This window comes from Crocodylus siamensis, chromosome 15 (assembly GCF_052110815.1).
Source record: "Crocodylus siamensis isolate JL-2025a chromosome 15, ASM5211081v1, whole genome shotgun sequence".
Taxonomy (NCBI): domain Eukaryota; kingdom Metazoa; phylum Chordata; order Crocodylia; family Crocodylidae; genus Crocodylus; species Crocodylus siamensis.
This window is the reverse complement of record NC_143409.1, coordinates 49650648-49677582: the sequence shown is the minus strand read 5'-3', so window position 1 is coordinate 49677582 and position 26935 is coordinate 49650648. Positions and strand designations below refer to the sequence as shown.

General features: G+C 53.8%; 3 protein-coding genes across 4 annotated transcripts in view; 1 reads left to right on the top strand and 2 right to left on the bottom strand.

The window, feature by feature from the left end:
• The window catches only part of PRRC2A (proline rich coiled-coil 2A), a 33129-nt gene extending 26610 nt beyond the window's left edge, over positions 1 to 6519 (bottom strand). The window contains exon 1 of the mRNA XM_090028400.1: positions 6316 to 6519. The gene's annotated coding sequence lies outside the window, so the exon portion shown is untranslated. The remainder of the gene's footprint in view (positions 1 to 6315) is intronic.
• A 3489-nt stretch (positions 6520 to 10008) lies between these two features.
• Positions 10009 to 16699, bottom strand: AIF1 (allograft inflammatory factor 1). The gene is made up of 7 exons (XM_090029851.1): positions 16547 to 16699; positions 13473 to 13723; positions 12494 to 12555; positions 12191 to 12257; positions 11527 to 11568; positions 10570 to 10732; positions 10009 to 10279 (listed from the first exon to the last, which is right to left on the bottom strand). Exons 2-7 carry the CDS (start codon positions 13495 to 13497, stop codon positions 10192 to 10194), a joined length of 447 nt encoding a protein of 148 aa, XP_089885977.1. The 5' UTR covers positions 13498 to 13723; positions 16547 to 16699; the 3' UTR covers positions 10009 to 10191.
• Positions 13754 to 24671, top strand: NCR3 (natural cytotoxicity triggering receptor 3). Of its 2 annotated transcripts, XM_090029835.1 has the most exons (5): positions 13754 to 14346; positions 19335 to 19679; positions 19809 to 19934; positions 21722 to 21762; positions 22090 to 24671. In XM_090029835.1, the coding sequence occupies exons 1-5, from the start codon at positions 14223 to 14225 to the stop codon at positions 22237 to 22239; spliced, it is 786 nt and encodes a 261-aa protein (XP_089885961.1). In that variant the 5' UTR covers positions 13754 to 14222; the 3' UTR covers positions 22240 to 24671. The 2 variants fall into 2 exon arrangements, with proteins under 2 accessions (XP_089885961.1, XP_089885960.1); XM_090029834.1 differs by lacking the exon at positions 13754 to 14346 and having other exon boundaries at positions 17712 to 19679.
• Positions 24672 to 26935: the final 2264 nt, after the last annotated feature.

Sequence of the window (26935 nt, the reverse complement as noted above, 5' to 3'; positions counted from 1 at the left end):
GAGGAGACTGGACATGCACCTGGCTGGGGTCATCTGATCCCAGCGCTCTTTCTTGCCCAGGACAGGGGGTTGGACTTGATGATCTGCTAAGGCCCCTTCTGACCCAAACATCTATGAATCATCTCCTGGGTCTTGCCCCCAATGCTCCTAGTGATGCCATACGTGGACCTAGGATTTTGATAACAGTGGTGCAGATGATGAGCACCCCTGGCGTAGATCATCCCTGAGCAGCAACCCTAAGAACTGGGTCAGACCACAGGTCTCTATTACCTAGTCTCCTATGTTGCACTGGGGCAGATTGTGGATGCTGGAAGGGAGAAAGAACTGCTTCTGACTGGGGTTCCCCCCCGCATTCCCCTCTCACTTGCAGCCTCCAGCATTTAAGGTCTAGGAAGCTCTGATTCAGAGGTTGTGCCCCTCCCCTCACTCCCACGCTCAATAGCTCCCGATGCCCCTTTCCTCCAAAGATTAATTATCCATGTGGAAGGAAAAACTTCCTTGTGTCTGTTTTAAACTGAAGGCCTGCACATTTCATGCTGTGACCCCTGGTTTTCATCTGGCAAGATAGTTGATAATAAATCCCCACTGGCTTTCTCTTTGCCATACAGTATATTTTATAAATTCATAGACTGTTAGGAGCTGGAAGGGACCTTGCACACCACTGGGTCCAGCGCCCTGCTCTAGGAAGGAAGTCAACTGGGGTCAAGTGACCCAACAAGGTAACTGTCCAGTCTCCTCTTGAAATCCTCCAGGGTAGGTGATTGCACCACCTCTGAGGGAGTTTAATCCAGTCCAGACACCCTGACTGTGAAGGAATTTTTTCCGGTATTAAGCTTGAAGCAGCCTTCCAGGAGCTTATATCCATTGCTCCTGATCTTCCCCAGGGATGCTCGAGCGAACAGCTGTTCACCCAGCTCCTTATGCACTCCTCTGAGATAGTGGTAAGCCACTATCAAGTCCCCTCTCAAACCTCCTCTTCTTTAAGCTAAAGAGGCCCAGGGCCCTCAGCATTTCCTTGTATGGCTTGCTTTGCAAGTCTCTGATCATACAGGTGGACCCTCTTAAGCTTTTCCACCTCCTTATTGAAGTGCGGCACCCATGTCTTCTCATGTTCCCCAACAGGCGTCTCTTTTCTAAACTGAGGAGGCCTATCTGTCCACCCCACACTATCTGTCCCTCCATCCATTCACCCCACAAGCCACACATCCATCCATCCACACCACTGGTCCCACATGCCATCTTGTCCACATGTCTATCCATCTACCCCACAAGCCCCGTCTACCCACCCCACACTCCATATCTGTCCATTTGTCCCACATGCCATCTGTCCACATGTCTATATATCCACCTCAAACTCCATTCATCACACTCCACCCATCCATCCACCTGTCTGTCTACTCACCACACTCCATCCATCCAACCACCCTTGTCTACCCACCACACTCCATCCATCCATCCATCCCACGGTCCATCTATCCATTTTATCTATCCATCCATCTGTCCTTCTATCCAACCCACAGACTCTCTCTCTCATTAGCCTCTCCTCTTATGGAAGCCCCTCCACACCACACATCATCCTTGCTGCCCTCCTCTGGGCCTTCTCCAGGTCTATATTCTTTCAGAGGTGTGGAGACCAGAACCAAGCACAGTCTTCGAGGTGTGCACACACTGTGGGTTTATAAAAGGACATCAATCATGGAAAGGTTCTGTTTTGTTTCCAACTCCCTTCTCAATAAGCCCTACCATTGCGTTTGTCTCCTCTGACGATGCCTGGGCCCTGAGCTGACGCTTGGAAGCAACCTGGCTAGAAACAAACCCACCCGCAAGTCATTTCCCCCCACCCCCACAGCAGAAATCTGTATTAAGCAGAAAAGGGATGAGATGGAAACAGAAAGATTAGTTGGGAAGGGGGTCTTTCTGGGCTCCATTGCAAAGGGGCAGTGTCTGCCTGAAATAGCTGACAGTGACATTAATACTGCCTGTGAACATCAGAAGACAACCCACCACCCATTCTCTGTTGAAGTCAGCTGGGTTTTCTTTTTGGGGGGTGTCCACTGCTCATTTATTCTGCCTAACCGGGGCCCTTAAGAGGCTCTTTTCATCATGTACCCCAGCATACAATTCTCTGCCCAAGTGGGCTGGGCTTTCTTTTTTTGGAGGTGTTCACCATTCTTTTGTCCCCCTCCCCCCAAACCCAAGCCTCCTTTAAAAGTTCACTCTAGGGGTGCAACGGTAAGAGATTTTTGCAGCTGATACTGATAGCCGATTTTTAAGGAGGTATATCGGCTGATACCAATCCAATTTCTAATACCAGCGCTGCAGTGTGGAGAGCTGTCTTCAGCTGGTGGGGCTGGGGGAGGGGGGAAGGGAAGGGGCGTGGAGGGGCAGATCAAGGGAGGGAAGAGCTGGGCTGGGGCAAGTGCTGTCCAGCTGGGGCAGGCATGGGACAGAGCTGTGGCTGATCTAGGGGGTGCGGGCATCTCCCATTACCACACGCTGCTGGTTCAGTAGCTCGTCTAGTGCTCGCTCGGCTGTTCCCGCTGCTTGTCCGGGTGGGGGGTGTAACCATAGATCTGCACAGGGCGGGCTGAGGCTGCGCCATGCTCAGCACTGGGAAGGGGTAGTGAATTTGTGACTGTAGCGCTCCCCCCACTTCTCAGTGCAGCCCCTCTGAGCCCTGCCAGGAAAAGCTCAGCACAGCCCCAGCCTGCCTGTGCAGATCTGGAGGCACATGCCCTACCTCACCACCCTGATGAGTGTGGGAGCAGTGGCAGGACAAGTGGGCAAGCAGCAATGGGAGCTGTGCCCCCCTGAAAGAGCCGTGGCTCTGTTCCGCCCCAGCTGGGCAGCACTTGCCCGTGTCCCAGCTCCAGCCCCCCTCCTATCTCCCTGCAGCAGCCTTGATCTACCCCCCACACCAGGCTTACCAGCTGGTAACTCTCCACACTGCCAGGCCTCATTGCCTGCACTGTCCTGTGGCTGCGCGCACACAGGGGCCATTTATCGATAAACTAATCAGCCCGACATGAATGATTTCCAATGTATTCAATTTCCTTTATATCAGTGCTGATCTGATATTGGAATGATGTATGATATGCCCCCCCACCTCTAGTTCACCCCAATATGTTTTGGGAGCTGCCTTCAGATAATGCTGCTTCTCTCAACTGGTTAGTCTCCAAGGTGCCACGCTGCCTTGCTTTCTGCAAACCCAGCGTGAGGTCCTGAGATCTACTCCTGAAACTCTGAATGACCCCCAATGAGGCACTGCATACAACCTAATTACTGCCACCCCCCCACCTCTGTGTGGGTCTGGGGAGGTACTAATTAGTTATAGCCACATAACTATGCACCCCATTTTGCTGTGGATGCTCCTTGGGCGGAGGGAGGTGAAGGAAGAGGTCTGTCCCTGGAAAACAGGGATGTGTTAAAGGCAGGAAGGAAAAAAGAGAGCATGTCATCATGAGAGGGAATAAAAAACCATCGATTAACAGGCGGGCGCCTGGGTGTTCTCCGCAAATCAATTAAGAAGCCATTAATCCCCACTGGCACCGGTGTGGCTGACTAGAAGCTCTGCAGTTGGTGGTTTGGGGGTGGCAAAGACACCCCAAATTCAGACATGTTTCAACTAGGTCTGGGTGTTCCTGACCTAATAAAACATGGTTAATCCTCTTTTTGCCCGCCAAAATGGATTCCTCTGGTCCATATTCATGGCTGAGGGATGCATTTATGGGGGTGAAGCAGAAGAAGGTGGTAGCTATAATTTGCCCCCCCACACCAATCTGACCCTTCACCCAGTATTAAAGAGGCTGAGGTGTTTGGGGGGGACCCCCTTAACCTCCTTCCAAGCCTAGGGTTCACTCCAAGACCAATGATGGGCTGTCTACTCCCCCATGTCATTCAGGCCCAGGCCTGCACCCAAAAAAGCCCCCTTCCCAGGAGCATCCAAGGCACCCCCATGATGCCCCCCCACCAAAACAATCCAGCCACCAGGAAATTTTAGGGGGCAAGAGGGGCTGGGTTGTCCCCCCTCAGAGCTCATCTAAAATCCAAACCAGAACAACCCACTAAGAAGTTTTCTTATTTATTCACTCAATCTCTCCTTGCTTCGCCACCCATTTTTTAATACCCCCCCACCCCAGCCAATTAAAACCTCCAAGCTAGATTTAATCATCTGCCTTCATCCTGCATTCGCAGATACCGAGCCTGCCGTGAATAGTCTGTTTTTATTTAAACCTTCAGATTTCCAAGGGGGTTTCCACCTCTCAGTGGCAATTTCGGGATGGAGAGGGTGAGATGGGGGTCTCTGCAGTCCCCTGAATGTCACAGGTACCTCGATAAACATAAAAGAAGAGCAGCTGGCAAAGCCAGAGCGGCTGGTATGAAAAAGGTCCTTTGCGGCCTTCTGCCAGGAGGGGGTTAAAAACCAATGGCTTTTATTGAAGCAGAATAGGTGAGAAAAATCCTGGGAGAACAGAGACTCCCAAAGCTCTGATTTCCGCCTCAAAACTGCATGGAAATAAGCCCACCCCAGTTTGATTGACAGTGGGGGCTGGGTGAAACCAGCTCCACCTTTCCCCAAGACCCCCCTCCCAAATTAAAGGGATGGATCTGGGGTCTATTCATTGCTGGGGGGGAATGACAGAAGAGGGGGGAGCTCCAGACCTTGCTTCAGGAGTGCTCCCAGTATGTTGGGTGGCTGAGGGGTTTTGGGGTGAAGCTAGACACCCCTCCAGCCCCCCTACGACATGTGAAAGGCAGCTCAATGGGCACGGGGGTGTTTCCTAGGCAGGTATCAGGGAGGGCATGTCCCATATCAATGCCTACCTAATGCACCCCAACAATCCCAGGAGCCCCCAAAACAACTCAAGGGGGCATTAAAGGCAGCTCAGAGGCCACATGGGCACTTCCTAGGGGTTGGGGGCGGGTATCAGGGAAGGTATCACCCAAATCAAAGCCCTCCCTGGATCAAACTCGATCTATTGAGGTCCCTTCTGACCCCAACATGTGTGACTCTATGAATCCCAGGAGACCCCAAAACAACCTGCAGAGGGGGCACGAAAGGCAGGTCAACACCCCCCACCTCCCCCTGAGATACCCCAACAATAAAGGAGGCGCATGAAAGGCTGCTCCATGGCTATGGGCACATCTTCTAGGGGGTATCAGGGGAAGCCCCCCCAAATCAAGTCCTCCATTCAAGACACTCCAACAATCCCAGAAAACCCCAAAGCAAGTGGGTACGGGGGGGGGCTGAGCTAACCCGAATACCATCCCCAAACCAGCACCGAAACAGGCAAAGCAGTGAAAACGCGCTCCCCCGCCCCCAATTTTCTGGGGGTGCTGGGTACCACTGCAGAGGCAGCCAGGCGGGCTGGATCTCAGCGGGGACTGGCACCAGCTGGGGGGAGGTTCAAGGGAGCAAAGCCCCGCAAAGGCAGTGGGGGAACCCCGATATCTCCCCCCAGGTAGCTTAGCATCCCCAATCCATTTCAGATGCCCCCAAAAAGCTGACAGAGATCCAATCTGGGGGGCCAACCCCCAAAAACAAACCTACTGCCATAAAGCAGCCGCCTCCATGCATTTTGGGGTGCTTCCGACTTTGAAGAGGGGGGGTATAAAAGGGTCCCACTCCCTGCTTATACCCTAAATCTTAGCCCCCTCATGCACTCCAAAACCTGGGCAGGGGGTTGGGGAGGGTGTGGCCACTGGGGGGGGGCAAGGGGGAGCCCAGAAAACCTCCAGTTTCACCCCCAAAAGCTACAGCCCCCCTATATATCATCAAGGGTACACCAACCCCCTAGAGCAGGAGGGACTGGTTTATTGGGCAGGGCTTTGCAAGAGCCCCCAGCAGCTTGTACCCCAATACCCCCCATCCCCAATTTTTACCTTAAAAACAATGGGGTGAAATAGAAGGGGGCTGTTAAAGGTCCCCCACATTTACAGCTCCCCCAAGCACCCTCTCCTCCACCCCCTGGGGAGTATATAATGGGGGGGGTTGGCCTCTACCGCCTCAACAGTCACTTGAACCCCTCCGCCGCTTGGGGGACCCTGGAGTCCAGGGGGGTAATTAGCCCCGTTCTTGCCCCCAGCCAGTAAATAACCGCGCAGGGAGAGAGAGGAAACGATTTGGGACGGGTTGGGAGCTCTCCCGGCCGGGGCCGGAGGGCGCCGGGGGGAGGATGGATGCGGATGAAGCCGGAGGGGGGGGCGGGTTAGGAAGCCGGGCACAAGATGGCGGAGGCCCGAGCGTCCCAGCGGGCTCCGCGCAGCGCGCCTGGCCGGCCGCCCCGGGGAGGGTGTCCGCAGGCCGATACCCACCTCGTCGGGTCGGGTCGGGCGGGCTCCGCTCTCACCGGCCGCAGGGTCCCCGGGAGCGGAGGGGGCTTCCAGGCGGAGGATGGCGGCGGATGGCGGCAGGTCCCCACCCCCTCCGCCCAGCCCAGCGCCCGATGTGGCAGCTTCGGCGTCTCGGCACCGACTAAACGGCCATCCGGGTCCCAGGCCCCGGCGGCGGGGGAGGCCACGCCCCCCCCACGCTGCGTCAGGGGCGGGGCTTCCCGCCGGCCACGGCAGTGGGGAGCGCGCCGGGGATTTGCATAATGCCTGCAAGGAGGGGGCGGGGCGCAAGCAGCCTTCCAGCTCCGTCCTCATTTGCTTAAGCTGTACAAAAGGGGCGGGGCTTCCTTCCCCCGAGGAGCGTGGGTTTTAGGTGATTTCTGATGTGCGTAATTTAGGCAAACGAGAATTGCGGGGACGGTGTCTTAATTGCATGATTACAATACATAAGTTAGATATTAAGTTATTACAGCATGCATAAGTTACACACAGAAATATATAAATATAATATAAATAGAACAATGCATATCAATACTTTGCATAATTTATGGCTATATGATGCAAAGGGGCGGAGCTTAGCCGCAGGCAAGAGGAGTGCTTGGTATATTTTTATGCAAATAAATTATATGGAAATAGGGATGTATGTCCTATATGGGGGGGCAACTTGACCACAAACAAGAACCGTCTACATGATTTATGCAAATACCTGCAACGATATGCAAATGAGGGCTCCTTATGTGGGCGCACCCTTTAGGCGAGGGGGGGGCCTTCTGCTTTCTCCCCTCACAGCCTGATTGTTCAGAGGCTCATTGCATAATTTATGCTAAGAGAGGGGCAAAATACATGCAATGCAAATTGGGACCTATAGGCCAGATCGGGGGTGGGGACAACTTTTAGAGTCTGCTTTCCCTATGTGATGCCTAAATTATGCTAATGAGATACAGCCTGGTAGTTGTATAATTTCTGTAAAAGAGGTGGGGCCTTGTAGCAGGAAAACTAGGAAGTGGAGGAAGCAAATGCGTAATTCCAGTCTCTCCTATTATGTTATATTATATGAGATGCACACACACATATATATGTATGCATGTATGTATGTGTGTGGGGTGTAGATACACACACATACCTATATATAATCTATTATTATTATACTATACTACTGTTACATTTACTATTCCTATCATAATATTACTATTATAATACAAGACTATACTATTGTTATAATACTATATGTTATAATCTATTATCTGCATGGGATATACATATGGCCACACACATGCATATATGTGTATATATAATACAAAAATACGAGTTGTGTGCTTTGATTTGTAAAGCAAAAAAAAGTTTATTAAGTGGTCCACCAAGACCCTCAGCAATTTCCAAGTGGTCCACAAAAGAAAAAAAGTTTGAGAACCACTGTTATATAATAAAGGGCTTAATCAGTCCGTCTGTCTGTAACGCTTTTGGAGCACTCTGATTAGTTAGTGAAACAACCAATCAGAGTGCGAAAAGCTTCTATGTCAGCTGGGATGGAGGGGACAGAGTGTGGAGGCAAGGCCAGCAGCACTGACCTGCTCCCCGCCACTTCATCCCTGCCATCATGGTGGTGCTCTGCCACCTCTGAGGATCAGGGCTGGGGGTGGGGGTGAGACCAGTGGCACTGGAGGTGGCGGTGGTGCGGGGTGCTGGCGTAGGGGGACGGAGGGGACAGCGAGGCAAGCTTCCCTCCCCACTCCTGAGAGGCGGCAGTGGCGCAGGGTGGTAGGTGGCGGTGCTCTGTCCCAGCCGCTCCCCACCATTTCCTGTCATTCTTGAAGGGCAATTTGCTAGTATCTCTCTCTATACACACACACACACACACACACATATATAAGCATGTATATATAAAATATGTGCATATACACACATATATCTACATAAACACATGCATATATAGACATACATGGTATATGCTATTTTCATTTTATTATATATCATAACATACTTTCAATAAATATTATATATATACTATATATTATAATCTATTATCTGCATGATATATAAATACCCCGTCTTGTGCCATTATACACCCTCCTCTTCTCATAATGGGTCAGTCCACAAGCTGACATCCCCTCAAGCTGTTCCAATGGGCCATGCCAAGCTCACCTGCTGTAATGGACTGCTCCACATTTTAGGCTGTTCCAGCCTCCCCTACATCAATAATGAAGCATTTCAGCAAGGGTGGTCCCTCTCTCTCTCTCTCTCTCTCTCTCTCTCTCTCCCCCTCTCTCCCCCCCCCCCCCCCCCCCCCCAGCTCCACCCCTCCACAAATGGGATCTTCTCTAACTACTGCAGTGGACCATTCCACCAAGGGACACCTCGGTTAGTGCACTAAAATGGGAGGTTCCAAGTGCCCATGACTAGGTCATTGCACACCCAGGTACCCCTCTCCCTGTGGTGGAATATTGCCCCCCTCAATGGGATATTCCACTATCTGGCTATCTTCCCCCACATCATGTGCTTATAATGGGCCGTTCCATTTGGGGACCACCCTGCTTATTAACATGATGATGTTTCTCCATACTTGCCTGCTATAACAGGGAATTGTCTACCTGCTCAGCTCTATAATGGGCTGTCAATTTTGCCCCCCCCTGCACCTTCTACACTGGAACACTCTAACTGTACACTTCAATGGGCCAGTCTGACTGAAAGCAGCTGCCTCTCTTCCTAATGGCACATTCCAACCCTCCCACTATAATGGGCCAGTCCAAATCCAGGCAACCACCTACCCTTGTGCAATGGCATATTCCAGCCCTCCCAGGGGCTAATCCAACTGCCAACATCCCTGTCCTCTATGTAATGGAACATCTTAAGCTTCCCATGGTCCAGCCCAGCTGCCAACACCCCCCTGCCCTATGTAATGGAACATCCCAAACCTCCCATGGGCTAACCCAACTGACAAGATCCCTGTCCTCTATGTAATGGAACATCCCAAGCTTCCCATGGTCCAGCCCAGCTGATAACACCCTCCTCCCCCATGTAATGGAACATCCCAAATCGCCCATGGGCCAGTCCAGGGGGGGCAATTATTTGGCCAGGCCTGCACCTCCCCTCCCCTGCAGCTTCCCCCCAAACCCATAGCCTGGACCTGGCGGTGCTGCTGGCGCGGGGATGCTATGAAGGCTGGACTGCCTTCAGCGTGAGAGCCGGCTGGGCTGGGTCGGGGCTGCGCACAGGTCCTGGCTGCTCTGCAGCTGGTTTCCTCACCAGGGCAGGGCCAGGGTGGGGTAGTGGGACATGCATCATGGGCCAGATGATGCCTGGGCCAGGCGAGACTGGGGGACCAAAATCCCTCTATGGGCTAGATTTGGCCCGTGGGCAGTATTTTGCTAACCCCTGGGCACCCCCATCCTGTGAAATGGACTGGCCCGTGGGAAGGTTGGATTGCCCCATTACACAGGAGAAGGGGATGTTGACAGTTGGACTGGCCTATGGGAGGGTTGGACTGTCCCAGCTGGACCTCCCCCCAGCCCTCAATGAACTATTCCACCTCAAAACCGCTGCCCTCCCCCCCACTCCTGGCCAAGGCCGCACTTCTCAGCCAATCAGAGCCTTGAGAGCCCATCGGAGGCCCTGTTTGGCTAGGAGCAAGTCCATGATCTAGCCTCACCCCACAGACAACACCACCCAACAGCAGGGTCCTTAAATGGCCTTTATTGACATGACTGAGCACATGAGGTCACCCCGTAACCTTTGACCTTTCACCCCTCCAACCTCCTTTACCAAGGAGGTGGAACCTCCTGCGCCCGCCCCCACCCAGCATCCCAGAATCCTTTGCAGGATTGGCGGCACTTTGTGTCTTCCTGCAGGTTGGGTGCAAGGCTAGGGGAGCTCGGTGATGTTCCTCTTGCGGGGGGGCCCGGGTGGGAGGGGCTCCTGCTCCTTGCCCTTGCTCTCGAATAGGAGAATCCTGTGGAGAGAGCAGGTCAGGAGTGAGGGGCACTGGCAGGGCTGGGGGCAGGGGGCTGTGGGTTGGAAGAGTGTCACCACCAGGGCTGGAGGGGGCACTGGGCTGCACTTTGGGAGTGAGGGGCACTGGCTGGGGTGGAGAGGCAGGGGCTGTGGGCCAGGAGAGAGGGACACTGGCAGGGCTGGGGCAGGGAAGGCTGCAGGTTGGGAGTGAGGGGCACCAGGAAGTCAAGGGGCATTGGGGGGCGGGCAGGGACATGAGAAGCTGGAGCTGGTGGGGTGGGCACGCACAGGTCACGGATATCGGACTGTGGGCCCAGCAGCAGCCGCACGAAGTTGCTGTAGCTGATGGTGTCGCTGGTGCCTCCCGTGGCCTTGTGCAGGAGTCGCTTCAGCTCCAGGTGGGTCTTGGCCACCCCGAGCTTCTCCAGCATCTGTTTGAGTGACATCAGGTCTGTAGGGGTCAAGGGTCAGAGGTCAGAGGTCAGATGCTAAGGGGTGGATGGCCAAGGTTCCAGGGGTCAGGGTACAAAGTTGCAGAGGTTAATGGTCAAAAGGTCAAGGGCCCATGGGGTGGTGAGGGGTCAAGGTTCAGATGTCAGGGGTTGTGTGTCAAGGATCAGGCAGTCAGGGATTAAAGATCAGAGGTCAGGGATCAAGGGTGTCAAGGGCTGGGATTACAGGTGGGGGCCTCAGGCATCCCAGGTCAGGGGTCGAGGGTCAGTGGGTCAGGCATCAAAGTACAGGGGTCAGGGATTCAGAATCCAGGTTTGGGTTGGGGTGGTGAATTGGGTATCAAAGGTCAGGGGTCAAAGGTCGGGGTAGCAAGTTGGCCATCAAAGGTCAGGGATCAAGGGTCCAAGTTGGGGTGACACACTGGGCAACAAAGGCCAGGTCAAGGGCTGGGTGCCAAGAGTCAGGCTTGAAGACAGGCATCTAAGGCCAGGGGTCAAGGGTCAGGGGTTGGAGGTCAGGTGCTCAGAGACGTACCCTGACAGACAGATGGACACCAATGCCCCCCCCATACAAGTGGGAGGTAGGGGGGGTAGACAGGGAGATGGACAATCCCCCCCAACTTACTCCTTTTTTTTTTTTTTTTTTCTTTCTGTTTTTTTGCACCGGTCCTGGAAGCACTGCCAGGTCAATGCATGGAGTGGATGGAGCACGCTCCGGTTCCACCACCCAATACCAACTTACTCCCCTGGCAAAGGGGGTGTATGGCCAGCCAGGCGCATGGGGGGGCCTCACCGATTTCCCCTTCCGAGTTGAGGTCGAACTCCATGTACTTCTCTGCCGGGGTGGGACGGTCTGTCAGACAGACGAATGGGCCAGGCACAGCCCGCCCCCTGCCCCAAGGCCCTGCCCCCATGGTCCAGGCCCCACCTCAGCCCCTCCCCTTGACCCCCCCCAGCTTGGCCCTGCCCTCTAGACCCCTCCTTCCCCCCCACCAGCAGTCTAGGCCCCACCCCAGAGTCCTGCCCACTTCAAAGAGGCCCACCCCCATGGTCTAGAGCCCCACCTCCAGCCTTCCTGGCCCTGGCCCCAATGCAGAGCCCTGCCCCAGGCCCCTAGACCCCAACCTATGGTCCACGCTGCCTGGCTGAGCCCCTCCTCCTGCCCCTGAGAGCCCTGCCCAGCTGGAAGGCCCAACCCCACCATGTAGACTCAACCCTGTGGCCTAGGTCCCACCCCCAGCCACTTCTTTGGCCACCCAGGGCCCCGCCCAATGCCTGCAGCCATGCCCTCATAGGCTACAGCACGGCCCCCAACCCCGCTGTCCCTGCCCCCTCCCTTAGCCCCACCCCCACAGTCCAGGCCCTGCCCCCAGCCTCTGTCCCGTCTCCCTGAGCCCCACCCTGACCTCCTAGAGCCCTGCCCCCAGCTCTCCAGGCCCCGCCCTCCCCAGCCTCACTCTTGAAGGTCTCCAGCTGGCTCGGCAGCCCCTCGTCCTGGCCATATTTGGGGTGATCGAGGAACTCCTGGGGGGGTGGGAGGGGCCTGGTGAGGGGGGCAGGACTAGAAGGGGAGCTGGCCACAGCCCCATGGGGTCATGGGGAGCAGTGGGTGACATCATGCTCAGAGCATGACCACTGTTGGGGTCACTGTACGCCATGTGGTGACCCTCCCAAGGAACCCAGGTATCTGGGCTCCCAGCCCCTCCTGCTCCCATCCCCCTGCCCCCTCCCCAGGGAACCCAGGGGCCCCCCTGCAATACCTGGTTGATGGAATCCAGCTGCGCCTCCTGCTGGGCCTTCCGGGCCCCAAAGTCCTTGCCTCCTTGGGGGGGCAGGGGGAGCAAAGGGTTAACGATGCCCCTCATTCCCAACCCACAGCCCTCTGCCCTCCCCAGCCTTGCTGGTGCCCCTCACTTCTCACCTGCAGCCCTTGCCTCCTCTGCCCCCCCTCCCCTGGTACCCCTTACTCTCAACCCGCAGCCCCCTGCTCTCCCCAGCCCTGCTGGTACCCCTCCCACCTGACCTGCAGTTGCCCTTCTACCCATGATGCCACTCACTCCCGACCCACAGTGCCTCCTCCACGCCCCAGTTTCGTTCTGGCTTGTTCCTTTCCTGGGAAGAGGAACCATCCCCTTCCCCCCTCTCCGGCTGAGCTGTGGAAAAGGGACCCAGGCATTTGGGCTATTGTGGGACTGGGGGGAGGGGGGAACCCTGGTGCCCTGAGAGCTGGGTGGGGGGCGGGTGGGGGGAGGAACGGGGTGATGCTCTAGAACCCTGGAAGGAACCTAAGTGCCCAGGACCTGGTGGGGGAGGGGAGAGACTCTGATCCTGGAAAGACCCCGGCGTCCGGCCTATTGAGGGGGGCAGTTCTAGAGCCCAGGAGTCCTGGCTACTGGGGGGGGGGGGGGGTCTCAAATCCGGGATAGAGCCCTGGCTACCGTGGGAGGGGCTCTGGCACCCTAGAAACAACCCAGGCATCCAGGATGTGGTGAGGAGGGGTTGGGGGCTGGGGACCTGGAAAGAACCCAGGAGTCAGGGCTGCAGAGGCTCTAGAACCCCAGAAAGACCCCCCGCATCCGAGCCGAGCCGGGGGGCACCAGGACCTTGGAGAGAGCCCAGGTGTCCGGGGGAGGCTGGGATGCTGAAGGGCAGGAACTCAGGCATGCAGGAGGGAGTCTAGCACAGGGGTGGGAGGTGGGGTGGCCTGGGGAACCCAGGTGTCTGGGGAGGGGTGGTCACCTTGATAGTCTGGCTTGCAGCTCATGCCTTTGGGTGGTGTGGAGCCCAGGCGTCCGGGAGCCTGCTGGTGGCTGCCCACCCAAGCCACTTCCTTCTTCCGGGGCCCAGCACTTCCTCTGCGGAGCCTTGGCTGGGTGGGTCTTAGCTTCAGCTCCAGCGCCAGCCCCAGCCCCAGCTGCTATGCTGTTCTATGTGGTCAGGTCTCACCCCAGACTCAGCTGCATCTTGGCCTGCAGCTGGGCTGGGAAGAGCTGTGGATGGGAGCAGGGGGAGGCTTAGCCTTGCTAGCTCAGACATCTGGGTTCTGTGACCAGCAGCTTTCAAGAGCCCAGCCAAGAATGGGGCTACTACCTTTCTCTTACCTTCCATCTCCCCTCCCCCCCTGAAAATCCCACTGTCCAGGCTCCCAGCCCCACTGATCTGACCACCAGGATCCACTCCCCTCCCAGGGCAAGGAAAAAACCCAAGTGTCTGAGTTATGGTGGTGGGGCAGGGGGCTCCAAGTTGAGAATGAAGGGCACTGGCAGGGTTGGGGAAGCAGGGGCTGCAGGTCGGGAGTGAGGGGCACTGACAAGGCTAGAGGTGGCAGGGGGCTGCAGGTTGGGGGTGAGGGGTACTGGCAGCCTGGCGGGGCAGGCCCAGGCAACCAGGCGGCTGTGGCCGGATGCTCGGGGTGAGGGGGGCGTTGTTTTCCGGTCTCGGGCCTCGCTGATCTCCCCCTTGTGCCTTCCTGCCTCCCCTCCACTTTCCATGACCTCACGTCCTGCCCCTTCTGGTTCCTGGAGTCCACCTGGTCCCCCACAGCCACTGGTCCCCACCCTTTGTTGCACCATGGCTGGACTGCTCCTCTGTTGTCTCCTAGCTGCCAGCTCCGGTGAGTTGGGGGCAATGGCAGGGGGCTGCCAGTTGGAAGTGAGGGGCACTGGAAGGAGGCTGCAGGGCAGGAGTGAGGGGCACCACCAAAGCCAGGAGAGTGCAAGGGGGCTGCTGGTTGGGAGTGAGGGGCACCAGCAGGGTCGGAGGGGCAGGCGGCTGCAGGTCAGGAGCAGGTCCCCACCATTCCCTTTCCATCCCATCACCCCCAGATCCCCCCTAACCCGACCCATTGGCTTCTGAGGCCTAGAACTCCCTCAGTCAGCCCCATGACTCTCAACCCGGCCTTACTGAGACACGCTGAGAGCCCTCAAGACCATATACAGATTGCCACAGTTTATGAAGACCCATGAGATCCACTCACACCCACTGGCTTCCCAAGAGAAAACCAGAGATTTCTGAGAGGAATCCAGTCAAACCCATCCTTCCTCCCCAGGCTGGAGACTTTTTGAGGTTTGGATTTGGTGTCTCCAGGGGCAGATCTTGGATTTTGAAAAGTGGGATAGGGAAAATGGGCATCCGCACACAGAGTGCAACACCCATTTTCCTCCAGGCAGAGAGACACTAGAAGCTTCGCTCCTAGGCAAGGAGGCTTCTGCTACAGCCTTGTTTGAGATCAGAGTCAAACGAAAGATACGTGTTGGAATCTAGCTTGTTTGCTAGATTATGGAGAGAGTTTAAAAGAACACAACAAACTAGGCAAAAATGGTCAAAATTGAATCAGCATCCTAGAGAAATGGGGCTGGAAGGGAACTCGAGGGGTAACAGAGTCATAGTCCTAGAGGCATCAGGATGGAAAGCACCTCTGGAGGTCATGGGGTCACAGTCCTAGAGTGGGGCTGGAAGGGATCTGTAGAGGTCAGTCATAGTCCTAGAAAAGCGGGGCTGGAAGGGGCCTCCAGGGGTCATAGAGTCATTGATCATGATTCCTGCTCCACCCACAGTTGAAAGCCAACTGCTTGGCAGTGGCAGGGGCATTTCTATGCAGGCAGCAGCAAGGGAGTCGAGCGACTTCATTGCCCCTCAGTTTCCCAGCTTCCTGCTAATCTCTTCATTCCTTGCATGTTAACCAACCCCTCTTCTTGTGCTCTTGATCTTCCACTAATCCAGCCAGCCTGTCTTCTGCCAGGCTGCTCCTTGCCATGTTGCTTCCATTTCACAGCCCTGAAGACTCTCTCTTTTACCTCTAACTAGAGACATTTACTCAGGGGTGGAAATAAATCCAGTGAATGTTAGCTCAGGGGTAGAAATCCCTTTCCATGAAGCTTGGGGGGGAGGGGGAGGGGAAGAAGAGAAGTGGTGCTGGCTTCTACCCTGGGGGTCTTTAAGAGGAAGCTAGATGTACACCTTGCTGGGGTCGTTTGACCCCAGTACTCTTTCCTGCCATGGCAGGGGGTCGGACTAGATGATCTACTCAGGTCCCTTCCGACCCTACTAACTATGAAACTAAGAAGGGGCGCTATCCAGACATGCTGGAAAGCTGGATTTTGCATTGAATTTGAAAGAGAGATGCCCAAGCTCAAATGAGTCCAGGGCAAATTACACTAGTTCTTGGAAGGGGGGGGAAGGGGCCATTGCAGGGTCAGACCTGAAGTGGGAGAGGGAAGGTAGGGAAGGGGGTTGGACTCGAAGTTGGGGGGAGAGGGGGAGCGGGCTCGAACCCAAAGTGGGGGGTGTGGCGGGCCAGTAGGGGGCGCTCCTGTGTTGAGCTGCCCACCTCCCTGCGCCCGACCACCTTCCAGGCTCCGAATGCCTCCCTAGGGGCGCCTTATGCTTGGCCGACCCCTTTCCTGGAGCACACTTGCTAGTCTGGGGGTAACATTGCCGCCACCACCCCGAGAAGGGACTGTCTCGGCCCTGTGTCCTAGGGGAAACACAGGCCTAATAGTCCGACGGGTACTCGACCCGGTACTGGCACTTGGGGCACTCCCCCAAGTCAGGGGGCAAAAAGCAAAGTCTCCCTTAGTCCGCAGACCTAAGGGGTCTCTTAGGCATAATTTAGACCCACCCCTCAATAAGTCTCCCACACCAGTCAAAAAGGAGAACTTTATTGATTACGAGGGGTAGGGTAAACTAGGGTACAGGACTGAGCAATATCTTAGAAATCCTAGAGAGCAAACAGTGTGGCTGAGGTAGCCTTTTGATGACGCATCTGTGTTACGGCCAGCTAGATATCTAATCCGACTGAGTAGCTTACTCACAAACATCTTCCAGAGTTCTCCCGTTTCCCCTCTGGAGTGTTGGGGTGAGAGAGAGCTGGGCCCAGATGGTACGGCTTCTCTGTCTCCCCTGCTTTGCTGCTGCTTCACTTCATGGCCGAAGAGAGCGAGCCTTCTTCCCCCCCCCAACCTATATAGCCCCTGTGACCTCACTCACCTGGGCCAGTGGAGGTCAGCCCCAGTTGGCTGTCAGCCAACCAATTTGAAATACATCACCTGTTACCAGGCAGATTCCAGCCCCCCAGGTAGATGCCCCCCACCCAGGTGGCTGATGCCAGTCCTGTAGGGAGAGGGAGCAGGTTCCCCCCTCCCTCAGGAATGCAGCCAGCTCAAGTTACCTAGAGACAGGCTGAGGTGTGAATCCTCCGTGCTGGCCCATCTAATCACATAGTCACAGGGCAGAGATTTTGGGGAGAAACCAAGGTGGCTTTCTGCCACAGGGGGGGCGGGGGAGCATGTTCGGACCCAAAATGGCAGGGAGGGGGGAAATGGGGTCAGACCCAAAGCAGGGAGGCGGGTGGAGCAGGGTTGGATGTGAAGCGGGAGGGGCAGGAGGGAGTGTGTTCGGACCTGAAGCAGCAGGGTGGAGTGGGGTGCAGGGCCAAAAGTGGGGCTCTGCTTCTGCTGTCCTCCCCCACCATTCTTGATAGGCAGTTTGCTAGTGTTTGTATACACACACACACACACACACACACACACACACACACACACACTGATTTGCTATAGCTTATGTATTGTATATTATATATATGCTATAGTGCATGGGTGTGCGATAGCTTACATACATATACATATATACATACATGTAAGCTATAGCAAACCCATGCACTATAGCATATATATGATATATAATGTATAAGCCCTAGCAAATCAATGCTCTACAGCTATATATGTAGCTATATATGTGTGTGTGCGTGTGCGCGCGCATGTGATATAGCACTATACATGACATATGCATAATGTAAGAGGGTAATAATATGCTATATGACATAGTGCTATCTGAAATATATAAAAAAAATCAGGACTCAGATGGCACTTCTGTTTTTGGAGGGAAGTGCTGACGGCTTTGAGCAAAAAAACCTCTTATGACTGCAGACATCCTGTCCCCCACCCCCACCGAGAACTACCAAGACCGAGAGAAGGGAAGGAAGGAAACTTTTGGTTTTCTTCTTAGAGATGTATTGTAGAGATGTGTTATGGATGAAAGGGAAAGAGGAGGGGAAAAAGGGAAGAATGACTCATCCTTATGGGAAAAAGAGCGAGAGAGAAAAAAAAGAAAAAGAAAAATGACCTCCCAAATCTCCTGCAAAGAGAAGAAAGGAAGAAAAGGGAAAAAAATAAAAGGAGACAAGGATGGAAGTGAAGGGAAAGGAAAGAAAAGGAAGGAAGGACTTTTTTAAATTACTTTATTCAGGGGTTCAGGGATACAAAAATGGTGGCTGCTTACAAAGCAAAAACACAAGGAAGGAAGGAAGGAAAGAAAACAATCTTGTTTTGGGGCCCCCCACTACAGAAAGGATATGGAGAAATTGGAGAGAGTCCAATGAAGGGCAATGAAGATGGTTTGGAGGCTGGGACACATGGCTTGTGAGAAGAGGCGGAGGGAACTGGGTTTATTATTGAGTTTGGAGAAAAAAAGAGAATAGTTGGGAATGATCTAGTTGGGGCTGATCTTACTTTGAGTGGCGCCTGGACCAGATGTGGCTTCCTGAGGTCCCTTCCAACCCTTGTTGTCTATGGTTGTTGTCATCTGGGAGAGGATTTCATAGCAGCCTTCAGCTCCCTGCAGGGGGCTGCAAAGAGGACGGAGCTGGCCTGTTCTCAGTGGGGGCAGGTGACGGAACAAGGAGCAATGGGCTCATGCTGCAGCAAGGGAAGTTGGCCTTAGGTATTAGCATTGGCAACATGTAGGGGGTGCATGCGGGTGCACGTGCACCCCCTGAGATTGGCTGTGCACCTCCTGGAACCTCAAACCGGAAGTGCACTTCTAGTTTTGCCACCAGCTTGGTGATTGGCCACTGAGGGCCTCTCCCACCCCCCGTTGGCAATCTGGTGCCCCCCGCCAGACTCGGGAGGCACCGGTTGCTCATGGGTATTAGAAACAACTTTCTTATGAGGAAGATAGTAAAGCACTGGAACAGGCTGCCCAGGGAGGTGGCTGAACTACCATCCTTGGAGGTTTTGAAGACCCCAGTACACAAAGCCTTGGCTGGGACTGGCCCTGCTTTGCCAAAGGGGTTGGACTAGACGTGACCCCCGAGGTCCTGTCCAGCCGTCATTGTCTGTGATTCTATGAAAAGAAGAAACAAAGGGAAGAAGAAACGAAACTCCCTCGCCAGCAAATCAACCCCAATTCCCATCTAAAATCATCCGTTTTGGGGGTCAGGAGCTATTTGCCAGCCACGGCTGGAAGCTGAACATTTCTTCAACTCCAGGTTTTGGTAAATCACCCTGAAAAACCTGTACAAATATATCCCTCCCCTGCAAAAGATGACAAATCATCCAAAAAGTCCCCTGCCCCAAGAACAAACAAAAGATACAAGAAAGAAGAAAAATGAAAGGAAGAACAAGAGACAGAAAGAGACAGACAGGGAGAAACAAGAGGCAAAGTGAAGAGGACAAAGTGAAGGGATGAAGCAGATACGAAGCGGGAGGGGCTGGGAGCCCAGACGCACGGGTTCTCTCTCTGCTCAGGGTGGGGTTTGGGGTCTGGGATGGGAGTGGGGTCTGTCCATCCGTCCTTCTGACCTACCTGTTCTTGTTCCCACAGGGTCCTGGTCCCAGGAGCTCTGGGTGTCTCAGCCTGGCTGGGCCCAGGGGCTAGAGGGTAGCTCTGTCACCCTGCCCTGCTCCTACAACACCTCTGTGCAGGGTCCCTGGGTGGGCAGCTACCGCTGGGAGAAGGAGCCCGGGCTGGAGGTGGCCCCGGGGGTCCTGCCCTTTCAGGGGCGTGTGGGGATGCCCGAGGCCAAGGTCTTCCTTGAAGAGGGCCGGGCTGACCTGGAGATCCGTGACCTGCGGCACTACGATGCTGGCACCTACCGCTGCCTGGTGACCCTGCACGGAGTACCTGAGTCGGCCGGCAATGGCACCCGGCTGCATGTGGACAGACCTGGTGAGTCATCCGAACGCCTGGGATCTACCCCCACTGGGGGAGGGGAGGGTTTGGGGATGGGGCTCAGAGTCCAGACACCCCTTCGCTTCTACTTCTGGGGGCGTTTCTCACTTCCTCCTTCTCCTGCAGGGACAGGAACCAGCCAAACCATGAACTCATGGCTGTGGAGAGCCATGGGGGCTGGGCTGGGGGCCATGGGGCTGGTCTCAGTCATAGCCGCCATCCTGGTGTGTGTCCTACGCAGGCAGCAACAAGGTGAGGTCACAAGGTTGTCCTGTTCATGACCCCCTGATCCCCCACCCAATCCTGTGGCCACCCCCCAACCCATGACCCCAATGCAGACCTGACCCCCTTTCTGGAGGTGACCCCAACTCCACTGGACCTCATGCCATAAGTCTATCCTTGACCATGACCCCAACCTCACCTCTGACCCCATACTTTGACCCAAGCCTCTACATATGGCCCCCCACCCTATCTGTGACCCCAACAGATCCCATGATCCCCAGTCATGACCTAGCCCCAGTTGCAGCCCCACCCTTCCACCAACCCATCAACACCAGCCCAACCCACGGGTGCAACTAGGGACCCCCCCACCAAACCTTGGCCTCCACCCAAACCCCAACTTGTGACCTCAGCCCAGACCCCAGCCCAACCCATAACCTCCCATCACCCACCCCACCCCACATCGCCAGCCCTACTCACAACACTCAACCAAGACACCCAACTATACTGAGCTCTTTCCCTTTGGACACCCCGCTTCCACTTGCAATGTCATGTATGACCTGATAACACTGATTATAACCTCATATATTATGCACTTGTTATGTCTCTTGCCTATTAATGCTTATTTTGAATATTTAATTGCTTCTCCTCTATGCTGCCAAAGTCACATTTTTCAGCATTTCCCCCCAAAACAGAGTCAATATTATACATTTTTGTGTCAACCTGGAAACAGCCCATTCTCCAAACACCTCTATTTGCTTCAGAGGGTTGATTCCAGGCTAATGATGACTGATTATTGCCTCCTTATTGGCTGCCAACAGGTGGTTCTTAATTGGCTGCAAATGGTTGATCACCTCCCCACTGGTGATTGGACTGTTGGTTCACCTCAAATTAAGACCTAGAGATTATTGATTGACAGTTATTGATTATCCCCTGGTAGATGCTTGCCAGTCCATGACAGCTGGCTGCTGATTGAGGAGGTTTTGCTATTGATTGGTTATTACAGAACTAGTCACTTTCTAGCTCATGTTTATCAGCAGTTGATTATTGTCTATTGATTATAATCTGGAATTATGCCTTGCTGGTGGTATACTAATCCCTGATCAGTGACTATTGATTATTGCTGTTTGTTGGCTATTGTCTATTTTCTGTGGAGTCACGAATGATTCTTGTTTAATGATTACCTGTCTGATTCTTGCTTTTTGATGATTGAATATTCATTAGTTATCAATGATTGGTTGTGACTTATTTGGCAACAGTGACTATTGACAGGTCATTGACCATTGACTATTGAATACTGAATATTAGCTACTGGTAATTGATTCTTGGTTCTTTGTTGTTCATTTCTCATTTATTACTTTTTTTGCCCTTTAAATGATACTTGATTACTAGCATTTGATATATTATCAAGTTAGTGTTGGTTGTTGGCTATGGGCTAAATATCGATTAATGGTTATTTGAATGCTGTCATTTATTGGGAATCGGTTTTTTTGGTTTATCACTGATTGGTAATTATTGGCTAATTGCATTCTGCTTGAATTGAATTGGCTAATTGATCATTGATGATCCATTCTGGAGCTGTTATGGCTGATGACTCTTGGATAATTATTGATTATTTCAATTAACTCCTGCTTGAATAGCTCTTTTATTATTGGCTAACAATGAATGATTACTGACAACTGATTGACAGTTGATTCATGGCTATTGGTTATTGCTAATCAATCATTACCTGTAAAAAATTAGTCATTAGATCATACTCCTTAGGGATAACATAACTAATTCATTGCTAATTATGGTTTTAATCAATCCCTCAACAACAGACAGGAGAGAGACAGAATCTCGATGGGAGCACCCAAGACAGGTGAGACCCTGAATATGCCCCAGGGAACAGGGGCACCCTGAGCCCCTCCATTTTGGCATTTGACATGGCAGTCCTGCCCCAGGCAGTGAGGGCAGCCGAGGCTAGGGCCAGCAAGAGAGAGCCTGAGTGTGGAGAGTGAAGGGGTGGAGGTGTGGAGAAGTGAGTGTGAGGATGGAGGGAGGAATGGATGAAGAAGCGCATTCAGGACCAGATGAACAGAGCAGCCAGGCAAGGGTGACCCGAGTTGGGGTAACTCATAGGGGTGTGGGGTTGGGAGGCCCAGGGAATGCTGGTTGCAGGCGGGCTGACATCTCTCTCTGTGCCCAGGACCAGGCTGCTGGGCTAGAGCCGAGCTATGTGGAGCTGCGGGTGAAGAAGGGGCGTGGCCGGGTGCCTCCCCAGGAGAAGGATCTACCTGTGGTCTACGCTGCTCTTGCCGTCGGAGGCAGTCGTGACTGCCCCCCATCCAGGTTGTGAACCAACCATGGGCCAGCAGGGGGCACCTGGGGCACATGCAGAAAACCCAGACGTCCAGGACACGGGTCTGTGCTGTGCCCCAACTCACCATCAGGTGGTGCCCTCTTGTCCTGCAGTCACTGCTCCCTCCAGCCCAGCCGGTGCCCCTCACTCCTGACCCACAGCCCCGTCCCCCAGCAGACTGGCTGGTGCCCCTCACTCCTGACCCACAGTCCTTTGTCCCTGCCTCCACCTAGCTGGTGCCCCTCACTCCCAACCTGCAGGTCCCGGCTCCCTCCCGTCACAGCCCTCCTGATGCCCCTTACTTCTGACACCCAGCCTCTACAGCCTTGGTGCCCCTCACTCCCGACCTGCAGCCCTCTGCCTCCCGCATGCTAGTGAGCCCCTGCAAAGGCAGGTGTCAGAAATGTGTGCGTGTGTTGGGGCCAGGGGTGGGGAGGAGGAAGTTTCCAAGCAGCCCCCATGTAACTTTCTGTATATGTGCATCTTGCTGCTCGTGTGGTTTTCTCAGCCAGGGTTCGACTTGTTAGAGCCCAGCTAACTAATTTCCTGCCTCCCCACAACCCTGGCCCACCCCAGCCAGGCCTCAGCTGCTTGGCCACCCTTTCCCCATTCTTTAAAAGCTGATACAATCTCATCTTGCTGCAGCGGAAACCCGATGAGATGCTTGAGGGGAAGAAACCACAGGGGAGAGAATGGGCCCTAGACAAGGGCATGGGGGAGTGAGGGGCACCGGCAGGGCTGGGGGGTAGTGGAGTGCAGGTCAGGAGTCATGGGCACCAGTAGTCTCCCACCACAAGTCCCCACTGCAGCCATGCAAATGCCCCTCACTCCTGGCCCACAGCCCCTGCCCACTCCAGCCCAGCTGGTGCCCCTCACTCCTGACCTGCAGCACCTTGCCCCCTCCAGTTCTGCCTGTGCCCCTCATTCCCAACCTGCATTATTTCCCCACCCTCATCAATGCAGTAAAGTCCATGACCCAGGAGCCACCTCACTCCATGCTACTTCTGTTTTCGGCATCTCCATGCCAGGAAATCTCTGGAGGTATTGCTAAATCCTCATGTGATGCCTGGATGGGAACCATCTGCTGGGAGACACATAAGGATACCCCTAATCTGACGAGATCTGCCCAAGCCAAGGGCAAAACCCGGCCTTATTCCCTTTCAGTCCTCTGGTTTTTGGTTTGAAAAGAAGAAAAAAAATGGGGATATTGGGGGTGGGGTCCCTCTTTCCAGAGATCCCTGTTTTTCCCTAAATGTTCCCATTTGGGGGCCAGATGTGGGGAGGCTCATTGGAGCTGTGAACGTGTCCAATGGGAGAGAGATTCAGGGCCATGGGGCAGAGAAAAAGCAGCTTTTCTTTGGGTTTTTGTGTTCAAAGTGGCCATAGGGGTGAGATGGGAGGGGAGAAGCAGATAAGGGGAGATGGGGGCAGGTTATCCGGCTTTAGCCTTGTAAAACTTAGGAGAACTCAGGTCTAGCTTTTTCTCAATATCTACATGTCCTAGACATGTATCTTCTGTGTCTAAGTCCCACAGAAACACATTCCCCAGCTCTATAGCTCCTGGACCTGCACTGCCCATTGTTACATCCTGTAGACCCATGTTCTCCATCACTATGTTGCCATGACCCACACCTTCCATCTCTATATCCCCTAGACCTGCCTGCTCCATTTCTACATCCCCTAGACCCATGTATGTCCATTCCTATGGCCCCTAGACCCATGTCCTACATCTCTACATTCCCTAGACACATTTGCTCCATCACTATGTCCCTGGACCTGCTTCTTCCATTGCTACATCCCCTAGACCCCAATCCTCCTTTGCTACATCTCTAGACTCCCATCTTCCATTTCTACTTCCTTTTTTGTCCATTGCTATGTACCCTAGATGTACATCCCCTATCACTATGTGCCCTAAACCCCCATCCATCCATCGCTATGTCCTCTGGACCCACGTTGTCCATTGCTGCATCCTCTAGACTCCAATCCATCCATTGCTACATGCCCTGGACCCATGTAACCCATTACTACATTGCCTGGTTCATCTCTGTGTCCCTTGGGTTTGCATCCACCATAGCTATATCCCTTAGATCTGCATTCTCCCATCTCCACATCCTCATATCCATGGTCCCTGGTCTTGTTTCATCCATCACTGCACCCCCTGAACTTGCATCCTCTATCTCTACACCTCCAAGAACCATGTCTTCCATGTCCTCGTTCCCTGGAACCGTGTCATCCATCTCCACATCCCTGAGACCTGTGTTGTCCATCACCATGTCCCCTAGACCCACGCTGTCCATCTCCATGCCTCCTTGTTTGATGTATATGCCACTCTTCCCAACAAAGGTTTGGGCCACCCTGTAATAAGAGAATTGAATAACTTCCAAACCAGAAGAAAGACAAATAGAGCAAAACATCTTATTGGCTCCCTTTTTTTCTTCCATATAATATATATTCAGAAATGTAGAAAGAAATTAAAAACATCACTTTAAAATGATCATCATATCATTAAATTAAAAAACCTCAGGTATTTGCCAACTTGGATTTGAACACTTCATACTAAAAATGAACAAGAAAAGCAGCAATAGAAGGCAGAAGATCTCTTGCCAGGCAAGAACAAGGGGTCACAACATAAAATGAAAAGACCGGAAGATTAAAGGACTTTTTTTTTCACCCAGTGGGTCTTTAAAGAGGTGGGGTGGAGGGTGTTCACCACCAGACAAGACGGTGTAGCAAGATCAGGGTTACTGATTAGCTTACAAAGTCTTTAACCATGAAACAGTCTTTAATTCCCAGGAAACATCCCACATCAGTCGGTCCTTAAGCACTAATGCAAATAGAGTCCATAAAAGGTTAACTGACAGGTCTGAGGCCTCTTTAGCCCCTAAGAAAGTGCCTCCAGGTTAGTTTACCACTGCTTCTACCTCCCACAGTGTTTCCTCTCAGGCGGGTTGCAGTTCAGCTCATGGCGTGGGGCTGCTGCTCTGTCTTACAGCTAAGAGATCTCTTCCCAGACACTGACAGCATGGGGTGTGGCAGGGGGCCTCCTGCTGCTGTGGGCACCCTGATGGAGGCCTGGGAGGCTTGTGCCCCTGGATCTGTGCATGGGGTGGAGGTGGCTGCTGCTGCATGCTGGGGTCTGGCCCTGCTACCGCTGCCTTGGGAGTGGTGTGACTATGTGCTGGTCATTGCCAGGCAGGCAGGGGACATGGTGCAGTTAGTGCATGGCAGGCACATGGCATTGTACCACTCCCGTAGCAGTGGCAGCTGGGCACAGAGCCCAGCCCACTACAGCAACCACTTCCACGACACACAGATTCAGGAGGCATGTGCTCCCTGGGCCTCCGCTGGGGTGTGGGCAGTGGAGGGAGCCCCCTCACTCCAAAACTCCTAGATGAGCCGCATGGGCTCCTAGCATCCCACAACCCACTCCAGCCCCAGTGACCCATTCATCCCAGCCCCTGCCTCTGCCCCTGCCTCTGCCTCTGTCCCACCCCCTCCTTCACTGTGGAGGTCTCAACCTGCCTGCCCATGCCCCTTCCACATGACAGACTTACCTGTTGTCATGGTCAGTGCTCTACGTGCCACCGAGCTGCTACAGACTGTGGCTGTGTGCCTATGTCTGTGCGTGCCCTCCCTGCCTTGCTGCAGCCACCCAGAGCCTGTTTCTGGGCTGCCCTGTGGCCCTCTGCCCTGCCACCGCTGCCCTGTACTGGGGTGGGGGTTAAGCTCCATTTGTCCCAGCCTTCCACAGCCTACGCTGCCCACATCCTTTCTGTAGTGGGGCCCCAGCACTGGACTCCAGATGTGGCCTCACCAATGCTGAATAGAGGGGAAGAATCACTTTGCTTGATCTGCTGGCAATGCTTCTACTTATGCAGCCCAGGATGCCATTAGCCTTGGCAACTAGGGCATACTGTTGGCTCAAATTCAGCTTTTTGCCAGCTGTGAACTCTAGGTCCTTTTCTGCAGAGCTGCTGCTTAGCCAGTCAGTCCCCAGCCTGTGCATGGGACTGTTCTGTCCTAAGTGCAGCATTTTCATTTGTCCTTGTTGAACCTCATACAATTTCTTTTGGCCCAATCCTCCAATTTGTTGCGGTCTTTCTGAATCCTAGCCCTACCCTCCAGTGTATCGACTACTACCCCCAGCTTGGTGTCATCTGCAAACTTGCTGAGGGTGCACTCCATCCTTGACTTCCAAGTTGTTGCTCAGTCTTCCTGAGCAGCTTGTATTTAGCATTACAGCCCACAGCTGGGCTGTAGCCTCTGGTGCCAACAACCTGCTAGAGGAGGAAGCTGAGAGTTTAGCCAAATTCAAACAGGGATTGGACCCATTCTTGGAGGAAAGGGGCATTTGTAGCCAATGAGCACAGGAGTGAGGCTTCTGAATCAGAACTTCCTAGACCTTAAATGCTGGAGGCTTCAGGTGGGAGAGGAACAGTGGCAAAATCCCTGGTTAGACCCAGCTCAGTCTCCCTTCCAGCATCCACTCTTTGCCCCCATGGGACATAAGAGACCAGGCAACATGGACCTAGGGTCTGGCCCAGTCTATGGCAGCTCTGATGTTCTTAGGTTAAGTTTTTGTTTTAGCTTTACCAGAAAATGTACAAAATACATAAGTTTCACATTATTAATTAACACCCATCTTCTGGTTCTCTCCAGACAGCTGCAGTATTTCAGGGTACAACTCAAAGGA

What these genes read in the sequence shown, in the direction of transcription:
- AIF1 (XM_090029851.1), bottom strand. Translation starts at nt 13,497, where the DNA reads ATGAGCTGCAAGCCAGACTATCAAG. An exon ending in CCAGCTGGAGACCTTCAAGA is followed by an intron (nt 11,569 to 12,190) that starts GTGAGGCTGGGG and finishes CCACCCCGGCAG; the next exon opens with AGAAGTACATGGAGTTCGAC. An exon ending in CAGTCCGATATCCGTGACCT is followed by an intron (nt 10,280 to 10,569) that starts GTGCGTGCCCAC and finishes CTCTCTCCACAG; the next exon opens with GATTCTCCTATTCGAGAGCA.
- NCR3 (XM_090029834.1), top strand. Translation starts at nt 19,196, where the DNA reads ATGAAGCAGATACGAAGCGGGAGGGGCTGGGAGCCCAGACGCACGGGT. An exon ending in GCTGCATGTGGACAGACCTG is followed by an intron (nt 19,680 to 19,808) that starts GTGAGTCATCCG and finishes CTTCTCCTGCAG; the next exon opens with GGACAGGAACCAGCCAAACC. An exon ending in CCTACGCAGGCAGCAACAAG is followed by an intron (nt 19,935 to 21,721) that starts GTGAGGTCACAA and finishes CCTCAACAACAG; the next exon opens with ACAGGAGAGAGACAGAATCT.